General features: G+C 32.1%; 2 protein-coding genes across 4 annotated transcripts; one reads left to right on the top strand and one right to left on the bottom strand.

Annotated features, from left to right (window-relative positions):
• The first annotated feature begins 9393 nt into the window (after nucleotides 1–9393).
• On the top strand, nucleotides 9394–15300 carry LOC102618919 (uncharacterized). 3 transcript variants are annotated; one of them, XR_001508451.3, is made up of 15 exons: nucleotides 9394–9673; nucleotides 10438–10560; nucleotides 10795–10836; nucleotides 10914–11006; nucleotides 11751–11831; nucleotides 11914–12032; nucleotides 12129–12230; nucleotides 13342–13458; nucleotides 13602–13661; nucleotides 13819–13885; nucleotides 14243–14296; nucleotides 14395–14481; nucleotides 14680–14738; nucleotides 14829–14867; nucleotides 14966–15075. XR_001508451.3 is itself a non-coding variant. In XM_006480347.4 (15 exons), the coding sequence occupies exons 1-15, from the start codon at nucleotides 9650–9652 to the stop codon at nucleotides 15071–15073; spliced, it is 1179 nt and encodes a 392-aa protein (XP_006480410.1). In that variant the 5' UTR covers nucleotides 9398–9649; the 3' UTR covers nucleotides 15074–15300. The 3 variants fall into 3 exon arrangements, 2 of the variants coding, with proteins under 2 accessions (XP_006480410.1, XP_006480411.1); XM_006480347.4 differs by having other exon boundaries at nucleotides 9398–9673; nucleotides 14676–14738; nucleotides 14966–15300; XM_006480348.4 differs by having other exon boundaries at nucleotides 9399–9673; nucleotides 13605–13661; nucleotides 14676–14738; nucleotides 14966–15300.
• Nucleotides 15301–18523: 3223 nt separating this feature from the next.
• Nucleotides 18524–19692, bottom strand: LOC102619409 (hypothetical protein). The gene is made up of 2 exons (XM_006480349.4): nucleotides 19303–19692; nucleotides 18524–19166 (listed from the first exon to the last, which is right to left on the bottom strand). The coding sequence occupies exons 1-2, from the start codon at nucleotides 19390–19392 to the stop codon at nucleotides 18903–18905; spliced, it is 354 nt and encodes a 117-aa protein (XP_006480412.1). The 5' UTR covers nucleotides 19393–19692; the 3' UTR covers nucleotides 18524–18902.
• Nucleotides 19693–21821: the final 2129 nt, after the last annotated feature.

Genomic DNA, 21821 nt, shown 5'->3' with positions numbered 1-21821 from the left:
AACTAAAGGCATTTCCCTTCGAATTAGTATTTGAAAATATTAATCTTAATTATTATTATAGGCATTGTGTTGAATGGGTGCTTATGGTGGTGAATGAAATGAATATATTCTCTTGGAGCTTATTTTAAATGATGATATGAAATGTAATTATCATTTTTAGATACTAGTTTATGTTTTTTAAATGAATTTGTGTAATTTATACTTAAATTTGAGAATTTGTGTTGGATTGATGTAGAAATTTTAATTTTTCAATTACATTGTTTAAATATAAAATTGAGTATGTTATATGGAATTTGAGGTTATTATTATAAATTTATTTATTAAACATTTGTGATTTTAAATACGAAAACCCACAAAAAATCTGCCGGGTACCATTGCGAGTTTGGTAATTGTTAAAACCCGCTGCGGGTGGGTTTTTTTTTTAAATTAAAACCCACTGCGAGTTGCGGGTGAGTTTGGTAATTTAAATTTTGTGCGGGTTTGGGTTTGATAATGGCAAACCCACTGCGGGCGGTGCCCATTGCCATCCCTAGATACAGAGGGTACAAATGGTATTGTAAGTTGGTAATCAGTTTCCTCTTTCCTATGATTTATTTTGTAGGGATCCTTTTCCACTAGTTGTTGTTACGGAAGTGCGGATTGAGTAATTACCAATATTATGGTGATTGTGAATTCTGAAGAAATATAAATGTAAAAAATAAAACATAATAATTTACATGGTTTAGCGTAAAGCTTAGGCCCACTGACAAAGAATGGAAGATAATTTTTCTAACAAATGAGAATTTATAAAATTGGAAAAAACTCTCAAAACCCAAAGCTCAATACACCTAAATGAATCCTTACTAGAGCACTCAAGTAGAAGCTCTTTGAAATCTCTCAAATTATTTCACTTGCAATTGCTCTCAACTCTCTCAATTGGGATACATTTGAAGCTCTTCATATCCTCTCTATTTATAGGAAAAAATAAGTACATTATTGCACCAACTCCAAAAATTTTGTCAACAAAAATTAGATGCTTAACTTAGCAACTAATTTTGAATGCATGCATGTAATTTTCTTTTCAATTTGAATGAATGTTTGTCAATTGTATGCATTAGCTAATTTTGAATGCATGTACTGAATTTTTCAATAATTCTCTACCTCGACAAAAATTTGTTCAAATCTGAGTTGACTATCGACAAACTATCTTACAATCTTTGCCTTCTCTGATTGCTTTCAAACTTATAGTATATTGATCAAGTTTAGACAATGCTCAAACTTGACCGTCGTCACTACCTTGGTCAACATATCTGCAGCATTCTCTGCAGTTTTGATTTTCTATAAAAGAATATTCCCCTTATCTATAATTTCCCGCATAAAGTGAAATCGTATGTTGATATATTTGGTATGTGCATGATAAACTTGGTTCTTTGTTAAGTGAATAGCACTTTGACTGTCGCAATACACATTAATGTGTTCTTGTACCAATCTCAAGTTTTCAAGCAAGCCTTACAACCAAATAGCATTTTTAATAGCCTCTGTAATTGCTATGTACTCCACCTATATGGTCGACAGTGCAACTGTGGAGTGTAGTATAGACTTCCAACTGATTGGTCCTCTAGCAAAAGTAATACATATCCAGTAGTTGATCGAAATTTGTCTAAATCACCAACGTAATCAAAATCGGTGTACTCAATCACACCTTGACCAAGTGTATCATCTCGCTCAAACAGTAAACCAACATTTACAATCTTCTAAATGTACCACAAAATCCATTTCACAGCTTGACAAGTCCTTTACCAAGATTATGCATATACCTACTCACTATACCAATTGCATGTGAAATGTCAGGCCTTGTTCACACCACTACATACATTAAGCCACCCACTGCTTTTGAATACGGAACTTGTAACATATATTCTCGTTCTACATCTATTGAAGGAGATAATTGTGCAGAAAGCCTGAAATGAGAAGCAGAGCACTAACGGATTTTGTCTGCTCAGTCATGTCAAACTGTTGTAGTGTCTTCTTTAAATATTGCTTCTGAAATAAACTGATTTTGCCACGAGCTCTATCTTTGCATATCTCCATGCTAAGAATCTTTTTAACTTCACTTAGATCTTTTATCTCAAATTCTTGATTGAGTCTTGTCTTTAACTTCTCAATCTCATTTTTACCCTTGGATGCTATTAGCATATCATCAACATACAAGAGCAAATATATGAAGGATTCCTCTTGTAGCTTATGAAAATACACACAATGATCAATTTTATTTCTCGTGTACCTTCGCATTTTCATAAACTAATCAAATCGCTTATACTAGGGGTGGCAATATGGGTTAGAATTCGTATATTCGATTCGACTCGATGCGAATTAAAATAGGTTTGAATTTGAAAATTTTGATTCGTTTAATAAATTGGTGAATTCAATTCGATTCACTAATTAAACAAATTGAATCCAGGTTTGAAGATATCAATTTGTTTATTCGTTTAGGATTCGTTTAATAAAAATGTCATAAACGAATTGAATACAGGTTGATTTGTTTTAAATTCGTTTATTATTCGTTTAATTAAATTACTTTTTTTCATTAAATTTATTTGATTTTTTTTAAAATTTGTAAGTTATTTATATTATTAAGGATTTATAATTTGGTATTTGGATGACTATATATTTAATCCTAAAATATAGTTTGAGTTGTTTGTATTTTGTCGTAGGATATTAAATTTGTGGCTTTTTTATATTTTATTTTGCTTAATTTTGTCTATTAATTATATTTTTCTAAACGAATTGTAAACAAATCATAATTCGATTCGATTCGTAATGAATTCGTAATAGGATAAATAAATAATAAACAAATATGTATTCGATTTAGTTCATTTATTAATTCTACTAAACGAATTAAACGAATCGAACTGAATATTCATTTAATAAACGAATCGAATCCGAATTCTGATATTTCAATTCGTTTAATAAATGAATCGAATTTGAATCAGTAGAATTTTGACCTAACTCGTTTATGATTCGATTCGAATTCGATTTGTTTACTCACTTTGCCACCCCTAACTTATACCACTGCTTCAGAGATTATTTCAATCCATACAGCGACTTTGTCAATTTGCAAATCCAATTTTCTATTCCAACAAACTTGAATCCATTTGGTTGAGTCATGTAGATTTTTTCTTCAAAATCTCTATGTAAAAATGCAGTTTTTACATCAAGCTGAACTAGTTTAAGATCAAATTGCGCAACTATGGCTAGTAAAATTTGAATAGATGAGTGTTTCAAAACTGGAGAAAATACTTCATTGTAGTCTATTCTTTCTTTCTGAGTGTAACCTCTCTCTATCAATCTAGTCTTATATCAAATTTCATTTTTATGAGGAAATCTTTCTTTCGCATGTACCCATTTGTACTAAATTGCCTTCTATTCCTTGAGCAGTGTAACCAACTCCTAAGTTTCATTTTTATGAAGAGACTACATTTCTTTATCAATTGCTAGCTTCCACTGTCTACTTTCAGGACTACTTACTGCTTCTTTGTAAGTGGAATGAACATCATCATCTACAACTGAAAGTGCATAGGCCACCATATCAACAAAGTAAGCAAGCTTACAAATTCTCTGCGTGACCTTCTATATGCAATTGAATCTTGTTGCTATGAAGGTTCTTAAGTCAAAACCTCTTTATCATCTTTGGTCAATGGAGAATTATTATTTGTCTCACCAACACCGATTGAATCATTTTTAACCTTTTCAAACTCTACATGCTGAAAAGTACCAACTAGTTTTGTCATCCTTTTGTGAATATTTTGTTTCAGCATGGTCGATTCATCAAAAGTCACATATTTGCTGAAAATAATTTTCTTTGTAACTGGACACCAAAGACGGTATCCTTTTACTCCACCAGTTATACCCATTAACAATGTTTTCTTTACTCTCAAGTCTAACTTAGATTCGTTTACATGATAATAAGCAGTGGAATCAAAAACATGTAAAGAATCATAATCAGTAGCAGGATTACCAAAAACATGCACATTAATGTAATACTTGAAAACTTGGGATTGGTACAAGAGCACATTAATATGTATTGCGACAGTCAAATTGCTATTAACTTAACAAATAACTAAGTTTATCATTAATGTAATACTTGAAAACTTAGGATTGGTACAGGAGCACATTAATGTATATTGCGACAGTCAAATTGTTATTCACTTAACAAAGAACTACGTTTATCATGTACGTATATATCAACGTACAATTTCAATTTGTGCGGGAAATTATAGCTAAGGGAAAGATTCTTCTATAGAAAATCAAGACTGTAAAGAATCTCGTAAATATGTTGTGACAGCGATCAAGTTTAAGTATTGTTCAAACTTGATCAATATCCTATAAGTTTGAAAACAGTCGGAGAAGGCATAGACTGGAGGAGAGTTTGTCGATAGTCGATTCAGATTTAAACAATTTTTTGTCGAAGTGGAGAATTATTGAAAAAATCAATATATGAATTCAAAATTGACTAATGCATGCAATTGACAAACATACATTCATATTAAAAAGAAAATCACATGCATGCATTCAAAATTAGTTACTAAGTTAGGCACCTAATTTTTGTTGACAAAATTGTTAGAGTTAGTGCAATAATGCACCTATTTTTTCCTATAAATAGAGAGGAGATGAAGAGTTTCAAATGTATCCCAATTGAGAAAGTTGAGAGCAATTACAAGTAAAGTAATTTGAGATATTTGAAAGAGCTTCTACTCTAGTATTCTAAAAAGGATCCATGGAGTGTATTGAAATTTTGGGTTTTTAGAGTTTTCCTTAATTTTGTAAATTCTCATTTATTAGTAAAATTATCTTTCAGTCTTTATTCGTGGATGTAGGCTTTACGTTGAACCACGTAAATTATTATGTCATATTTCTTTACATTTATTTGTACATTTATATTTCTTCAGAAATCGCAATCACCATAATATTAGTAATTGTTTAACTCGTGTTTCTGCAACAATTGGTATCAGAGCACATTAATCATACTTTAAATCATACTTTTCTTTTTTTTTATTAACACATTTAAATTCACTTTTCTTGTCTTTAAAATACTATCATGCGTTATTCAAAATCGATATAGAAAATCATTAGCAAACACTTTTTAATAACATATCAATACGTAAATAAAATTTATCTCGAGAAAATCATTAAATCCGAGTATTTAAATTACTTATTTCACAAACATGTTTTACTATCATAATAAATTATGAAAATGAGTTTTATATATTTCACTCACAGTGATGATGCTCAAATTTGATATTGTCAACATCTCGTTCGTGATTCCACCTAAGTTAAATAAACGACATAATTAATTTCCGTAATTAGCATATAACAATTATTACGCAAAATAGCTCCAAACAACATTTTAAATACCCCCAACAGCTTAGATGACCAAATTACAAAACTGCCCTCATTCCAAATTATGAAAATAACCTTAATTCAGAATTTACGAAATTACCCTCGATGTACGAAATTACCGAAATGCCCTTGCCGGTCAACGGCAACAGAAAGTCAACCGACGGCGACGGGAAGCTTCGGTCTGATGGTTTTGACCACGCTGAGTCCAATAGTGGCGGCGGCGACGTCCCACGCGCGGCGACGGCGGCGGATCGGACTCCCAAAGCCGTGAGCTTTCTGGCGGTCGATCGACGGCAATCCCGCCGTTTCAGGTGACGGGACTGGTCGGAAAATGATGAGGATGAGCTGAGGAACAAGATCCAAGCGGTGGCGCGACCTAAATCCGTGCACTAGCCAATTTTGAATTGAATGTACCGAATTTTTCAACAGTCGTGAGTTTATTGTCTATTTGGGTTAGAACATTGGGATCAGTTTGTTGCAAATACTTGTGAGTTTTCAATATTCTACATTTTGTTACTGAGAGTTTACCAGTTGCTAGCTAACCTGATTGCAACAAAGCAATTCTGAGAGGCTCCGCAGTCTGCACAATATAACGAACGTCTCGTTGAGATACCTGAAGATCAATCAGCAAACTGCAAGACGCACATGGACTCCAGGAATTGAAGTCAAAATGCGATGAACTCTATTCAGAGCTTCAGCTGAATCGGTCTCACTTTCAATCATGTAAATGCAGTTGTCAAGATATATATATATTTGGCTAGAAGTGAATAAGCATAATATATTTTGATTATTTTTTATTTTATTTTATTTTATTTTTTATTTTCAGCTTAGGCTTTTTTTCTTTTTTTTTGTGATTAACAGGTTGCAGAGTCTTGTAACATAACCACTAACAATCTGTACATCATCTGATTGTTATAAAATTATACTGATGGTGATCAGCATGAGCTAGCCGATGCAGCAGTCTAGGATAATTCTGGATATATTACAGGATAATGGTAATTTAAGGATGGATACACCAGTCTTGCTGGCAATGATTCTTAATGCTTGAATTTTTTTGGGACCATACAGGTTAATGGATCAACATCCCCATGGGGCTGATGGTGGTGTGATGTAGTGATGATGATTTCAGATTGGTGGTTGGGACATTTGAGTTGAAACTTTACTTGTAGGGTGTTGTTCTTTTAGACTTGCCTGTAATATGTTTTTTTTTTTTTTTTTTTTTTTGTGTATCTTTAAAGATGAAGAATCTATTGTACATCGAGTTTTAGGTATTTTTTATACAATTACTAAAAACACAATTAATTTTTCTTGCAAACCATATTCAATAATTTAGGGGAATGAGAAATGAGTATTTGATTCTAGGTAATATTATCTGCAGAGGACAGAAATTGCTATTGATAATGGCTAGCAAAAGTACCATGCATTTTCTATTTGCAGGGAAAAATTGGTAGTCAAAATTGGCACCAAAAGTTATGCACTATTTTGAACTTTTTGCGGAGAATTTTGTTGGCTGCAAAATTCTAACAAAATTCTCCGCAAATTCTATTTGGAGGGTGTCAAATGCACGAGACTTTTTGCGGGACAATTTATTGCAGCCATTATTATTCGACTGCAAATACATAAATTTTGTATTGTGGTTGTGGAGAATTTTTTTGGCTGCAAAAAAGTTTTTTTTCTCGTAGTGCCAAATTTCAAAAGTTGTTTTATGTCATTAAAATAAGGATTTGGTTATGTTGTAATTGTAGTATCTATTACAGTTGTAATTAATCATTGAATCTATTTGGATCCACTGTTGCACCTCTTCATCTAAGTGGATCCAATGGCTGGTTGCAACTGTGGTACGGTACCACAATTACAACATAGCTGGACCCTTAAAAAAATAGTGATACTGTTTTGACAAAAAAATTGTTATAAACTCTCGTGAACTTTTAAAAAATACCTTTGGATTAATTTATAGCATGATAGCAATCAAACCCTGTCTAAATTTATTCATATTATAAACCATTATACAGCTCTTATAAATTTAATTAAATTATTAACTATTATAGCTTTTACCCAATTATTTAAGGAAAATATTCACCAATTAACAAACTAAATCAAAATTTGTATTAGGCCGTGCTGTCGGTGTCAAAAGTTAGGTAGAAAGTAATTGTCCAGAAATTAATCCACAACAAACATCATGAATTGTATTGAAAGTTGAAATGAACCCTGCAAATGCTATATGAATTGGCAAATTCACATTGGGGAATTTTTTTTTAAAAGTTTATGTTTCTGAAATAGTCCTTTGATGCCACCATGAAAAGAGCAGTTTCAGAATTAACACATATAATATTTATTTGGTAATAGATTTAATCAGATTGGTGAATTATTAAAATGAGATCATATAATTTGGAAAATTGGATTTTAACATTATCATATATTTCTTGACTATTAGTTAAGTTCCAATTACTCTAGAACACTTGTAATACATAGAATCGATTGAAACAGATTTAATCAGCTAAAAGCTTATCGCTTCCTCGCTGGCAAATAAATCCTATTTGTTTTCATATTAGAATACAATTACTTTGTCGTTAAAGTTGTAATAGTACTAGTTAAGATTTTTTTTATACATTATAGGATATGTTATTTTAACTTAAATTTTTTACATACAATTTTGGTACAAAATTTTTTTTTGCCGTTAATTTCATGTAATATAATGATGGATAAATTGATAGCATTAAATGTTATTTTGATTTTTAATATTTATCCTTAGATTGCATGAGATTAATAACTTAAAATTTATGTCGAAATTTTAAGTCAAGAATTAAAAATGAAGTAATCCTTTCTAAATAAATAATTTTAATGGGAAAAGTAATTATTACCTTAATTATAATATTGATTTTCACATTGCAATCAATACATGACGCTAGAGAATAATAAGCTTAATTAATTTATTGATCATGCTTCAAAATATTTGTCAAAAAAGGATTTTTCATGCATGCATCATTCATATCTTTCAAAAAATACTGTATCAAAATCAGATAATTAATAAGACTTTATTATTTATTTAATTATTCTTTTTAAGAGGCAAGAAAAGGGTAAAATTCAAAATTTTAGACCCTAAATAATTACTTGAATATCTTATTAATTAATGAGATTGTGTTACATCATATCTCACGTGTAACTTGAGAAAAGTCCTCACTTATAATAATAAATAAGAAGAGAGAATAAAGGAATATTATATAATAAAAACAAGCAAATCGGAAGAACGTGCGTGGCCTTTATCTTTTGTTTTTTTGTCGATTAAAATATCGGTCCTTATACTTCTTCAATTTCTCAAGAAAAAGTACAGTGCATTTAATTATATCAAATTGGTCCCTTTATTAGTTTATTTTCTACTTTTCTTTTAAACGGTAGGATCTCTATCTTTTAGTGAAATAATCAAAATATTCTTTTGTGTTAAGTTACATACTCTTATATTTTAAAATTAGAATTCAATCTTATGAAGGTATTTTTGTCACTTCTATTAATATAAGTTACATTATTCGTAACATGACTGTCATTTAGTGTGTTAAATTTCACTAAATTACATACTCTTATATATTAAAATCAGAATTTAAACTTATAAAGGTATTTTTTTTCTCATTTCTATTGATGTATATTAAGTCATGATAACGAAAACAACCTAATCGTCATTCTGGTGTGTTAGCTTGTTAACAGACTAATAATAATAATACAATAATAATACTTAGATGGATGATATATTATAATAATAAGCATCATAAAGAAATCCTAATAATAATAATAATAACATAACAATAATAGGGGTCAAGCTACAGTGTAACCGTGGTACCGTGCCACAGTTACACCAGCCGTTGGATCCACTCAAATGAGTGCGATCCACTTGAATAAGTAAAAATTCAACAATTGGGTGCAACTGTAGCACGGTACCACAGTTGCACCACAATTTTATCCCAATAATAGATGGTGTAGTGGCATAGGCAAAACAAAAACTCCACTAAGTGGCCGTGCTTTTCGGGTCGTCCTATAAATTTATCCAATAACATTACTTGACACTCAACACTTTCTCCCGGTTCTTCTCTTCCCCAAAAGCTGTTTCTCTTTGTTTCAGTTTCTGTTTCAGTTGCTGTTTCAAAGTGCATTTTAAACACAAACAGGCGCTTTTGTCTTTTTGATATACATATATATACATTTGCACAGCCTTTTTTTTTTTTTTTGCCCTTTTATCACTGCTAGCTGCTGTCTTTTAATGTGGTTGCTTTGACGTTTCATGAGCATGAAGTCCACAAATATTGTGAGTATATTTTCTTTGCTATTTGGTATTAAGTTCTGTTTTGATATAATTCAACTTGTAGAATGACTTTGAGATAATCACACGTTTGAGAAAATATTCAAACGCTGTCTCATGTCTTCCTTTGCACTGCGAAATTTGATTGTCAACTCTTTAGCGAATATTCATTATATGATTCTGTAGTGATGGCAATATTTGAACCTCTTTAAATTTGGGTATTGGAGCTGTAATTCAGCTTCAGGGTATTTTCAATATTACACATTAAATTCATTAGAGTTGGGGTTTCACAGACTTTAGCATTGATTTCGGGCCTCGAGCTTTGATTTTTCTTTTTTTTTTGGGGTTGATAGTCATCATCTGCTCTGTACTTGTAACGTTGGCTAAATAATTATAAAAATACTCCTTGTACAATGCTGGGATGTTATTTCTTCTAGCTTCGCGTTTACTTTTATGGCTTTGGGCTAATTCAACACTCTATGCTGCTGTTAACTCAATATTATGGTCGAAAACATGTAGAAATTACAAGCCGTTACACTCATGGCTCATTGATCATACATAAACATATGAAATTCCCTGTTCTCTCATCAATGAAACTATATGCAGAACTTCTATTTGGTTTTTTAGTCCAAAAGTAGCAGATGGCCTGTGTAGCTGATGAATTCTGATTACATGGATGCATCTTCTGGGCAAAGTTTATGTCATTAATGTATTTGCTTCAAGTCATAAAGGGAAAGTGTTGTTTATATCTTTTTGACATATTTTTGCAGGTATCTCTGTTTGAAGATCCACACAATAGAAGATCGTGTGTTTATAGTGTTGTTCCAGCAGTTTCTGCACTATTTCTAATATTATTCTTTGGTGCTGCATTTATATCACCAAAATATGAATTGGTATATTTTTAAATCTGTACTCTCTTTTATATTGTACAATCACTATTAGTTTTGTGTTGTATCTGTTCTTATTTTTATTTCATTTAAAATAGCTTTTCATGTTTCTCATTCTTGACCTGAAGATTTGACTTTGAATTTTAATTCAACTCTGTTATTCTGCCTCTATCCTTATGCACCAAACTGCAGTGTTAGTTCATTGAATGTTTAGTATAACTTTTGAGTCCCGTTGTGCAGAAAATAGAAGCTTTGCCAATTCCAAAGTTCAATAAATGCCAGGTTTGTTTTGCTTCCTTAAAGATTTTGTATCAAATTAATTTGTGGGGATCACACTCTTACATTTGTTTGTGTTATAGAAATGTAAGCCTGATGGAAGTGAGGCATTACCTGAAGGTATTGTCGCAAAGACATCCAACTTGCAGATGCGACCTTTATGGGGCTTTCCCAAGGTAACAATCTTCGGAATAACTGATGGATGTCTTCAGTTTGTGATGTGTGATCACTTGAATTCCCAAAACATTTTCCATTGAGTTTCTTAATATAGTATTTAAGAACCATATATTCTATCATTTGGAGTAATTATTAAGTATCCGTCCTATGAACAGCCGGCAGCTCTAAGTTATGGCCTTCATTGTAATGTAGGAACTATGCAATTCACCTTAATGAATTCAATCTCTTCTTTTGCCCATGATACGAATAACCATGTCATCATTTTTTTTCACAACACATTAATGGTTGATGATTCAATTCAATGCCCCATACTGGATTTTAAGTGTTTGAACTGTCGTTTGAATCAATTTTCAAACAATGTTATCTTTTTACCAATAACTTTCGCTATTGTTGAAAAATTTCAGAAGTTATAGTTGGAATTGCTTAACTTCAAAGCCAATTAAAAATTTCAATGAACTTTACTGGGATAGCTGTCTGAACTCTGAAAACATGTTAAACAAGTGAGTTTGCATGATAATCTCTATAAATACTCTATAAATACGTTCGACTGTAAGGTCTCATGATAATCTCTATAAATACTCTATAAATACGTTCGACTGTAGGGTCTCATAACTATCTGCTTTTAAAACTTTCGTCTGGTACGTTTCAGACACAATATGATATGTGATACGTGGTTAGTCTGCTTTGCACCTTGGTTTTTAATTAGTTCCAGTATAATATTGGCTTGTTACCATTTTGAACAGAGTGATAATTCTTCGTTCAGCTTATTCGCAATAGCTGCAGGAATAAAGCAAAGTGATCTAGTGGATAAAATGGTCACAAAGGTATAAAACTAGCCCTTGCATTTCCAGATGACAATGTTCTTCTGTTTCAAATTTTGGTTAATTGTTATGTTCAAATTTGCAGTTTTTATCAAGTAATTTTTCTGTGATGCTTTTCCATTATGATGGAGTCGTTGATCAATGGAAGACTTTTGAGTGGTGTGATAGAGTAATACATGTTTCTGCAGCTAATCAAACAAAATGGTGAGTGGTCTAAACCATCTACTGTTGCAATCACTTCTAACTGAAGTTTCATTATCTTGAATTTGTTCTCTTGGAATTTGATTTCACGATGACTAGGTGGTTTGCAAAGCGCTTCTTACATCCAGATATAGTTGCAGAATACAGTTACATTTTTCTTTGGGATGAGGACCTTGGTGTAGAAGATTTCAACCCTCAAAAGTACGTAGACCACAACCCCATTTTTTACATGCATTAAATATGTGCTTGACTCAAATATTTCTAAAACATGCGCATAAAAGTGGAATCTGCTGTATTTTATATTGAAGTTGAGTGCCTCTTTGCTGTTAGATAAGTGATGACCTGAGTACACAATTGTTTCTGGTGTCCAAAAGGTTATAGAGACTGCAAAGCCTGAGAAATCTATCGAAGTGTTGAAATTCCTGTGATAACTTATTTCTTTCACCTAAATAAGGCTTGTCCTAGCTGCAAAATGAAGGATGGACTTAAATTTGCAAAGTTTTTCAGTCTCTACTAGATGATAAGTCTTGAAGATGATAAGAATTAGTAGAGCCTGAGACAGACTGAGAGGAATCCAAATGATATGGTCGAGTCTCGATAGGCTTAGATTAGTGACGTACACTAGCTTCCTAATGCATACCACACAAGCTGATTCTTCAACTGCATTCCACTTACAACAATGTACTCAATTCATTGTAGTTATACGTCTTGATTAACTAAGGTTGGATCTTAAAAGATAAACTCCCATTTGCACACTATACTCAGTGATAAAAGTTTTTCTAGGTCAGGAGATAGAAATATAGCCTTAACTGAACATCTTGAAGTCTGGGAATGGGAAATTTGCTTCATTCACTGCCTCTGATAATTAAAAGTGTCACAATCTGTCCACTGGTACATGTATTCCTAGCATGATGTTTCCGGTTTCTCCAATCTGGAAAGGTAGGATAAACGTAGAGTCATAGAAAAACCAGTTACGCGTATCAAAAATCTGGGAAAGCTTTTTTCTTATTGTTATTTTTCACATTTTTCTTGTATATTTATGAAAGAATTTTCTTTGCTCATTATCTGTTATAATGGTATACAGCTCTATGCGTGAACTTTTGTTGCATCTATGTATAAATATAAAAGTTCTTGTTAAAATAAATAAAGATAGACGTTGAATTGTTTAAATTTTAGATTTGAACTGTTTAAATTTTAGATTACTTGCATCTGCCTAGCAAACCAATATAACAAAATATATGTTTTGACAATTAACTTGTGACAAGTGCTCAAATGTGATTTTTTTTTTTGGCCAAATGTCGGAAACTTTTAGGTATGTCTCAATTGTTAAGAGTGAAGGACTCGAGATATCACAGCCAGCACTTGATCCTGCCAAATCAGAGGTGCATCATCAAATTACTGCACGTAGCCAGAGGTCAATAGTGCACAGGTACTTGTTACCTCCTTTTCTCCCCTCATAATTCCGCAGAATAATACTTATAGACTCACATTGGACTCAAAACTAATTACCTCTTTGCACATTAATTACTTTCTCTAGTAAGTTGTTTCCTGTGTTTTTCTCCACGCTGTCAGCAGAAGGACTTACAAGCCTGGACTTTGTGACAAGAACAGTACGGCACCTCCTTGCACAGGGTAAACTTTTACTAACAGCCAACCCATTACATGTATACAAAGTTCATCAATAGTTTTATTTTCACAGAAGAGGTCAAGAAGCTTCTCTCTTACCACTATTAAGAAATCATTTTTCTTTTAATTTTATTTAGAAAACTAAGATGAAAACTTATTATAGGTGGATAGAGATGATGGCCCCTGTTTTCTCAAGAGCTGCCTGGCGTTGTGTATGGTACCTGATTCAGGTGTGTCATTGTTCTATGTTACTATTGTTTTTTTATATTATTATTTTCTTCTTTTTCTTTTTAGACTGTAGCCTTTTGAATGCAATATGTCAAGCAATGCATCTATATTTTGAGTTCAAACTGATTGAAATGCCATTATAGTTTATAAGATATATTGCTTTAAGAAGTGCTGTTAATACTGTTTTAAAATTAGCTAGTGTTGGTATTACTTATGGTGTAGCTTGGTGAACTTGAACTATTATTGGTTTCGTGAATAATTTTTTTTTCACCCCTTCTAGTTTGGTGCAATTTATCCCATACTAGGTCATTTTATCTGACATACCATTTTACATGCCTTCCTCCTTTATGTTTCCACAGAATGACTTAATCCATGCTTGGGGTCTTGATATGCAGCTCGGTTACTGTGCACAGGCAAGCTCCTCTTCTTAATCTTATTTATTCTGTTTGTTTTTGCTTCCTGGTACTTTTGTTTGGCCCAAGGCCTATTGCTTAAGTCATTCTTTTGATAGGGTGATAGAACGAAAAATGTTGGTGTTGTTGATGCTGAGTATGTAGTCCATTATGGTCGCCCAACACTTGGAGTTCCAGAAAAAAAGGTGAGACATATGGTACCCCTTTATCAGTTTGAGTAATTTAAATATTTTCTTGGCTTCATCGTTGCCTTTCAGGCAATACTGAGCTCGTAGAGTTATCGACATTCTATTATCCTATCCATCCCTTGCTCAGATTTTCTTCAAAGCCCTTACTTTTATCGGATTTATTTTATGCTAATGAATGTTCATTAATGCAGACAGATTTGTTGGAAATCGGTTTTAGCCCTGAAACAGAAAATATAACCCATGTAATGACAAAGGTATCTTTTCCAAGCTTTTCAAGCTCGCTTCATCATTTCTCTCATCATTCATCAATGAAACTTAGTTTTGTCATTGGCTATTAATTGCAGACATCATCTCATTCTCACAAGAAAGATCCACGATTGGAAGTAAGTAGCAACGCTAAATATATCCGTGGCAACTACTTCCAATTTTATAGGTTCCTTAGTACCAAATCATTTCTTCTGTTTTATTTACTTTTACGCAGGTGAGGAGACAGTCGTTCCTCGAATTCAAAATTTTTAAAAGACGATGGATACAAGCTGCCAAGAAAGATAATTGCTGGATTGATCCATATTCACAGTCATTGAAATAGAGCATAAATGGTCTTTGAAGCTTTCATTTTTGCTCTACAGATGATTTAGTGGAAAGGCAAGAAGCCAGAGCAGGCATATCAATGATAGATTTCATGTTATATTTCATAAGTCAGGTCTTGTAAGTTGTAATTACACCATTCTTTTTTCTTTTTTTTTTTGGTGGAAATAAAAGAAAATGTAAGGTTGTAGACATAAGCAAAGGTATAGTAAAAATGATTATTACAATTATTAGTTTCCAAGCTCTCTCTTTACATTCTATTTATTTTGTAATGGATGAAAAAATCAGTCATTTTAATAAATCAAAATTTTAAGTTAAGGGAATCCAATCTATAGACATATAATGTGTGGGCATAATTAGACCATGATATACATTAGAAGTGGTTGTGTGTAACGGATCAGATTATATTGAATTAAAATTCAATTAAAATATAATTTTGTATGATAGTTCAAAATAATATTGGATTGTAAGTTCAAACGAAAACTTGTTAAATACAAAAATAAAAGTTCATTTTAATTAAAGTACTTCCTCAGAGCGATTAAACTAGCCTTTTAACTAAATAGATATGGACATAGAGATAATATATAAATGCTTTCTATTTCTAGTAGAATACATTTGTACTGTATATATATATATATATAGTACTATCAACTAGGGTTTGCAATGAGACGGGATGGGATGAGATTTACCAATCTCAGTCCCATTCCGTATATGCAAATGGGACGAAAAAATGTTCTAAAACATTCCCTATATTTTTTTTGGGACAAAAATATGTCTCAATCCCGTCCCAAAAGAGATGGGATCCTGCGGGATCCCATCTCAATTGGAAAATCTTTTATTCTTAATCAGTAATGAGACGGGATTGGACGAAATTTGTCAATCCCACTCCCGTCCCGCATATGTAATTGGAATAAAAAAAATGTCTCAATCCCGTCCCTAAATTTTTTTATGAGACAAAAATATGTCATAATCCCGTCCCAAATGGGATGGGATCCCGCAGGATCCCATCCCATCGGGAAAAATTGCAATCTCTACTATCAACTGAAGAAAAGGTGTATTATTTAAAGATTGTATCACTACTCATTATTCGCTATTCGAATAATATTATAACAAAACTAATTATATATAAATCAAATTTCAATAAGTTAATATTTTTATTTATGTAATATCTTTGTATTAGATTATTATTATATTATAGTTATATATTAAAATTTACAATTTTAATAGTTTAATAATAAATTTGTTGTTACAATATAATTTAATTTTATTAATTATGAAAATTACTAGAGAGCTTATCCCATTTCATTTCATTTGGAAGATTAATCGGTAGGCCTTTTGTGGGACCAATAAGACTTATTGGTTATTTTATGCATGAAGTAAGCTTGAAAATTGAAATTGATCCAAAAATTGTCCAATTCCATGAACCGTCTTACAACCAAACATATTCGGTTATTTTATGCATGAAGTAATGCTAGAAACACATCTAATGCAACATTATTGAAATAAATGAATAAAAATTTCAACAAAAGGTTGTATTTTTTTAATCTAAAATTTAAATGAATCTAAATACAAATGTCTGAATGACATTTATTTTTTTAAATATATGAATTAAAAAAATCTTAAATATAGTTATTTGACATTTATGTCATTATAAATCAAAACCAATATATAAAAAAAAAGAATACCTAATAGAGATATTATTTAATGTAATATTACTTCATATCTTTTCTCATTTAGATACAAATCACAATAGTTTACTTTGTTCATGTACATGTCTGAAAATCAAACATGTACATGAAAAAAGTAAACTATATAAATTATTAAAAAATAAATAAATAAATTTTTACAAAATTCTAAAATTAATAAAATTTCAAACATCATATTTAACAAACAAGCCCTAAGTTCACATCATCGCATTTTAAGCAATAAGCAATTTCACTAATTCAGAAGCTTCTAGAAGGATCTATGAGATGTATTCATATGTAGATAGAGTTCCATCGTGATGGGCCTCGGTGTATCTGAATTCTAATGTAATTTGTTCATGATTTCCACCGACATAAATGGAGACGGCCTCTCTAAGCATTCAAGTAAACACTTACACATGGCATAAGTAAAAAAAGTACAGAGAAAGAAAGTAAAATGGATTTTCATGGATGTTGGGGAAGGTACAAGTGAAGCAACCATTGTAACATCATCAATACTCAATAATAATCATTCTACTATTTTGCAATGTTCAAAACTTTTTTTAAAAAATAAATGAATAAACATAGTTTTGATCATGCTCATTTTCTTCACTTTATTTATATGTGCTGTACATTTTAGCTTTCTGATTGGACCAATTTTTTGAGTTGATCTTATGAGACTATTGTAATGCCAACTTTATGATTAGATGCAAGTCATTTTCTATAATGATTGTCATATTTTGAATTGGTGATATATTAGTATATATTTTCATCAATCAAATCTCATTCAAACCAATTATCAAGCAACAAGCAAAATTAGAGATGATAAATGATTGGTCAGCACAAAAACATTGACAAGAATTCTATATGAAAGCATAACCGTGCATGATGAAATTTGCCCAAACTTTTTATTACAATTGGTCCTCGGAACAAGCACATGGGTAGTTTGATTGCACTTGCAAGTTGCAATGTTGCAATGTTGCACTACAGAGTCACAGATGAGGTCAATGAGATTCCCAAATCACTCTTATCAATGCACTATGCACCACACCAACAAAAATTCTACCGCATGTGCCCCCACAAGCTTAGGCTTGAAAGAAAATGAAATCCATACCCAAATGTGAATGCAAGATTTTATGTCTGAAAACAATAATACAAAATAGAAAATATGTGTTATATATATATATATATATATATATATATTAATGGGACTCTCAAGAAGTCTAAAGCTACCACCCTTATAATTTGTAGCAAGTAGTAGCTAGAATTAATTGCTTCCACCCAACATCTACCCTCCTTCATATTTTGAGTTGGCAGCACCTATATGCATTAATTTCACCCATCAATCACAACTAACCGACCTTTAAAACTCATCTATTTTCACTTTTCTAAACTAAATATTAAAGGAAATTTATTTACGACCGTTTTTAAAAATTCAAACAGTCATTATCAATATATCTACCAAAAATAAGTGAACAAATAAATTTATGCTTCCTATAGAACAATCTCATTTTTTTTTTCGGATGAGATAGAAGAATCTCATTAGGTGGCCATGCCATCATTCAATCAATGTGCTAAAAAATTGGGATAGAGCAATACAAGAATGCTGAAGAATCAAATGGTAAATTAGAGTGGGAAGCAGCAAAAGCAATAGTGGAAAATTGAAGACTTTTGATGCTGATAAAATTATTATAAATAACCAACATGCAGGCTATTGCATTACACCCACTAATACAAAATAAACAAATGACAACAACAAAAAATAAAAATAATTAAGAAAAGATGATACCTTAATCTTTTGTCATGAGTAGTACAAGCCAGCCCTACTGTCTGCTGAACACTATTATTAAAATAATCTCAAGACAAGATTATGGTAACCCCAATAGCTTCATAAACAAAGAACATTGTCTCCTCAAATACTAATTTATTGCCCTAAACATTACTATTTTTTTCTTTCAAACTAAGGAAGAAACCCCGCTAGAAATAGCAATCCCCAAACAGTAATAATACTAACAGTTAATATTAATAAATAATAAAATTATAAACAAACAAATCAAGAACAGATATTCTTCTTTTGCTTCACATTTGACACTCCCCAAAAGAAATCAAGATTAAAACCCCAAAATTAAACAAAAAAACAAAGCTTAGTTAGAGATGGCATCTCAAGCAATTACAGGTTTGGGGAGTGAACGAACAAAAGCCAAAGGGCTTATTGGGAATGTTGCAATTAATGGCATAGCAACAAGGAGATGGCAAGCACAAGCCTTTAGCTCCACCACAGCAAGTGCAAACCGCACATATCTGAAAACTATTAAGCTTTCTTCTTGTTTCATTCATCATCATCACCGTCTTTATCTCCATTAATGGCACCATTTCTTCACTCTTAGACTCCAAGCTCAATGACCCATTTGCCTCCAAATCAAGAAACAAACACTCAATGCATACCCAGAAATTATAAACATATAAGAAGAGCAAAAGATCTATAAACTGGGTTTTGGGGGGGAAAAAGTGAAACATGCAAATAGAAGAGAAAAAAAAAAACACTTACTTGGTTTATTTTACTTGATTCATTGGGACTGATTACATTAGCTAAAATCAGGAGAAACAACAGAGAGAAAGAGACCCCATAAGCAGACATGATAGTTGCCTTCTCTTTTCGAAGATGGGCTTTCGACTTTTGATTCTTTGTGTGTTTGTAGAGAGGGTTTTGTTTTGTGATGGGTTTGATTTGATTTTGAATTCATACAAAAATATATACTTTTTTTTTATACTTTATTTTGGTGGGGTTTTAATGAGTTTTTGGTATATTGTTTTCAAGAACGGAGAAGACGGAGGATAGTTTTGGAAAAAGAAATAAAGGGTTTTGGTGGTGCACTTTTTCTTTAGTACGGTGGACTGTGAAGAGTGTGAGTGAATGTCATCAATCAACACTCAACAGTCAACACTCCTTATTCAATAAAAGTAAGAACACACACACTCATCGTGAGAGGCATTATACAGTGTTGACAAGACTGCGTGCTCTCTGAGATCAAATTGCCACGTGGCAGTATCATGTAGTGTGTTACTTAGAGGTTCACATGATAGGTTTTAAATAGTGTTGTTTCCATCAAAGTCGAGCTGTCATTCGCTCAAACGGACCCATCTATATTCTATCAAGTTTTTCCACGGGCATATCGGTGTGACCTGGATTTAATAAGATTTGCTCAAGAAAACCGACCATGGTAGGTATCACAACTTACAAATTTTTGATAAAATGCTGCTAAATATCAAGAATAACGAAAGAATAGACAAGAGAAACCATAATCTAAATTGTCGTTTTGCCTTATTTCTCTCTCTTCTGTCAGCTTTTTCGCTCTCTCTTTTCTCTCAGCACATGTTTCATTCCCTCATTTTTCTCTCGTTCTTCTTGATACTTAGTATTTTCCTTTCGGAAAAAGAAAAATACTCTTTTATATATTATATTAGTATCACCTTGATAGATGGTTTTTAAAATGAATGCTAAGAATGAAAAACTTACGAGCATTGTAAGCAAAGTTCCTTCGGTCAAACAGGGGGCTGTTCCGTGCTACTAGGTACAAATGAAGCAACTTAGGGGCTGCCATTTATATTAATCTAGTTATTTTGAATTTGGGGTGTTACAGAAGTTCCTTCTTCAAAACAAACATTATGATTTAGAGATTAAAATAGATGAGAGAGAAGCAAATTCTATCATGTTGTAAAAATTATTTTGATACTTAGAAATCAATCTGTTGTATTTATGTGACTAAGCCCCATATGCCAAGATTAATGAGATACAAGGACACCCAGGTTATGCTATGAACTTGTAAGATGCAATGATTCACAAATGAGATATCATGCGTTCTCAAAAGTATTAATACATAAATAATCCTAAATCCCCAACAACCGATAACCATTTTGTAAACCAATATCTAAGAAATAGCTGCAAACAAGGTCTAGGTTTGTTAGCACAAACTTTAAAAACTTTCTAGTAAGAATGGCAAAAATGATGCATGATCTTATAGAGCTACATAGGACAATTTCCAAAAGTCTTGATACTGTACAAAAATAAATCTAGCAAAAAGATTTGCTGCATAGTTGTCATTTCTTGGGTTTAACTGTTCGTGATTCACAGTTTAACATACATAGATATGCATATACGAAGATTCAAGAACCACTCAAGAGTAAATGAAGTATCATACAAAAATAATGCAAAACCTTGCTCATGTATAAGCCAAAATTCCAGCAAGTTCTTGATCATAGAAGATCCCATTTCGCCTTCAAACTTTGAAAGAGGCACCAATTTTTTTTCATTTTTCTCGAGTTACCTGCTATAGTTTCTTTGAGCGAAATTTTTCAGAAGACTGTTGTGGTTATTGGAGCGAATAAGCTGTGACTGTTTTTGTGGTATTTCAAGGCCCTGAAAAGATTAAATGTGATGTTACACCACGAAACAACACCAAACAACAAGGACGTGAAGCAAACTCCAAGGATGACATTAAAAAGAAAAAAAAAAGGTCTAGATATTCCATCATACAACTTACTACTTGAACTGAGATATATCCATCAACGAGGAAAGATTAGCCACAAAATTTGGAACTTAAAGGGGGCCCTATGGTTGGAACAGGAATAACATCATTCCACTCTGCTGCCTCCAATTTCTTCCGTTGAAATGAATAGTCGATCTCCATAGATTTCTGCAATATGAAACCAATCAATCAAAATGATTAGGGCAATCAAACATTAAAATACAAAAGCAAACTGAGAATTTCACAATCATATCAAGAAGGTGACAGGGAGGGAAGAATTTTACAACAGGCATCACAGCAGAAAAATAACTCAGTGATGTCAGATTAGTGGCCATTGTAGCCGTAGTAGACACGAAGCAGGCGGACCATATTCATGTATTAGGAAAAATTAGGAGGCCTTGTGAACATTTCTAACCGAGGAGCAGCTATGATACACTTTCACTGAAAAGTAGAGTAGGGCAAACAACTTGCAGAAAGATGCATTACATAACAAACTGGACAAAAAAGAAAAATAATAATTCGCAGACACAAGAAAGATTGG

This window comes from Citrus sinensis, chromosome 6 (genome assembly GCF_022201045.2).
Source record: "Citrus sinensis cultivar Valencia sweet orange chromosome 6, DVS_A1.0, whole genome shotgun sequence".
Taxonomy (NCBI): Eukaryota; Viridiplantae; Streptophyta; class Magnoliopsida; order Sapindales; family Rutaceae; genus Citrus; species Citrus sinensis.
The sequence above is the reverse complement of the archived record's forward strand: the minus strand, read 5'-3'. Positions and strand labels throughout refer to the sequence as shown.

Excerpts from the sequence above, each read along its gene's own strand:
- LOC102618919 (XM_006480347.4), top strand. The coding sequence starts at position 9,650 with ATGAGCATGAAGTCCACAAATATT. Across the intron at positions 14,482-14,675 it reads TTGGAGTTCCAGAAAAAAAG|ACAGATTTGTTGGAAATCGG; the intron begins GTGAGACATATG and ends TCATTAATGCAG. Across the intron at positions 14,868-14,965 it reads AGAAAGATCCACGATTGGAA|GTGAGGAGACAGTCGTTCCT; the intron begins GTAAGTAGCAAC and ends ACTTTTACGCAG.
- LOC102619409 (XM_006480349.4), bottom strand. The coding sequence starts at position 19,392 with ATGTCTGCTTATGGGGTCTCTTTCTCTCTGTTGTTTCTCCTGATTTTA. Across the intron at positions 19,167-19,302 it reads AATCAAGTAAAATAAACCAA|GCAAATGGGTCATTGAGCTT; the intron begins GTAAGTGTTTTT and ends CTTGATTTGGAG.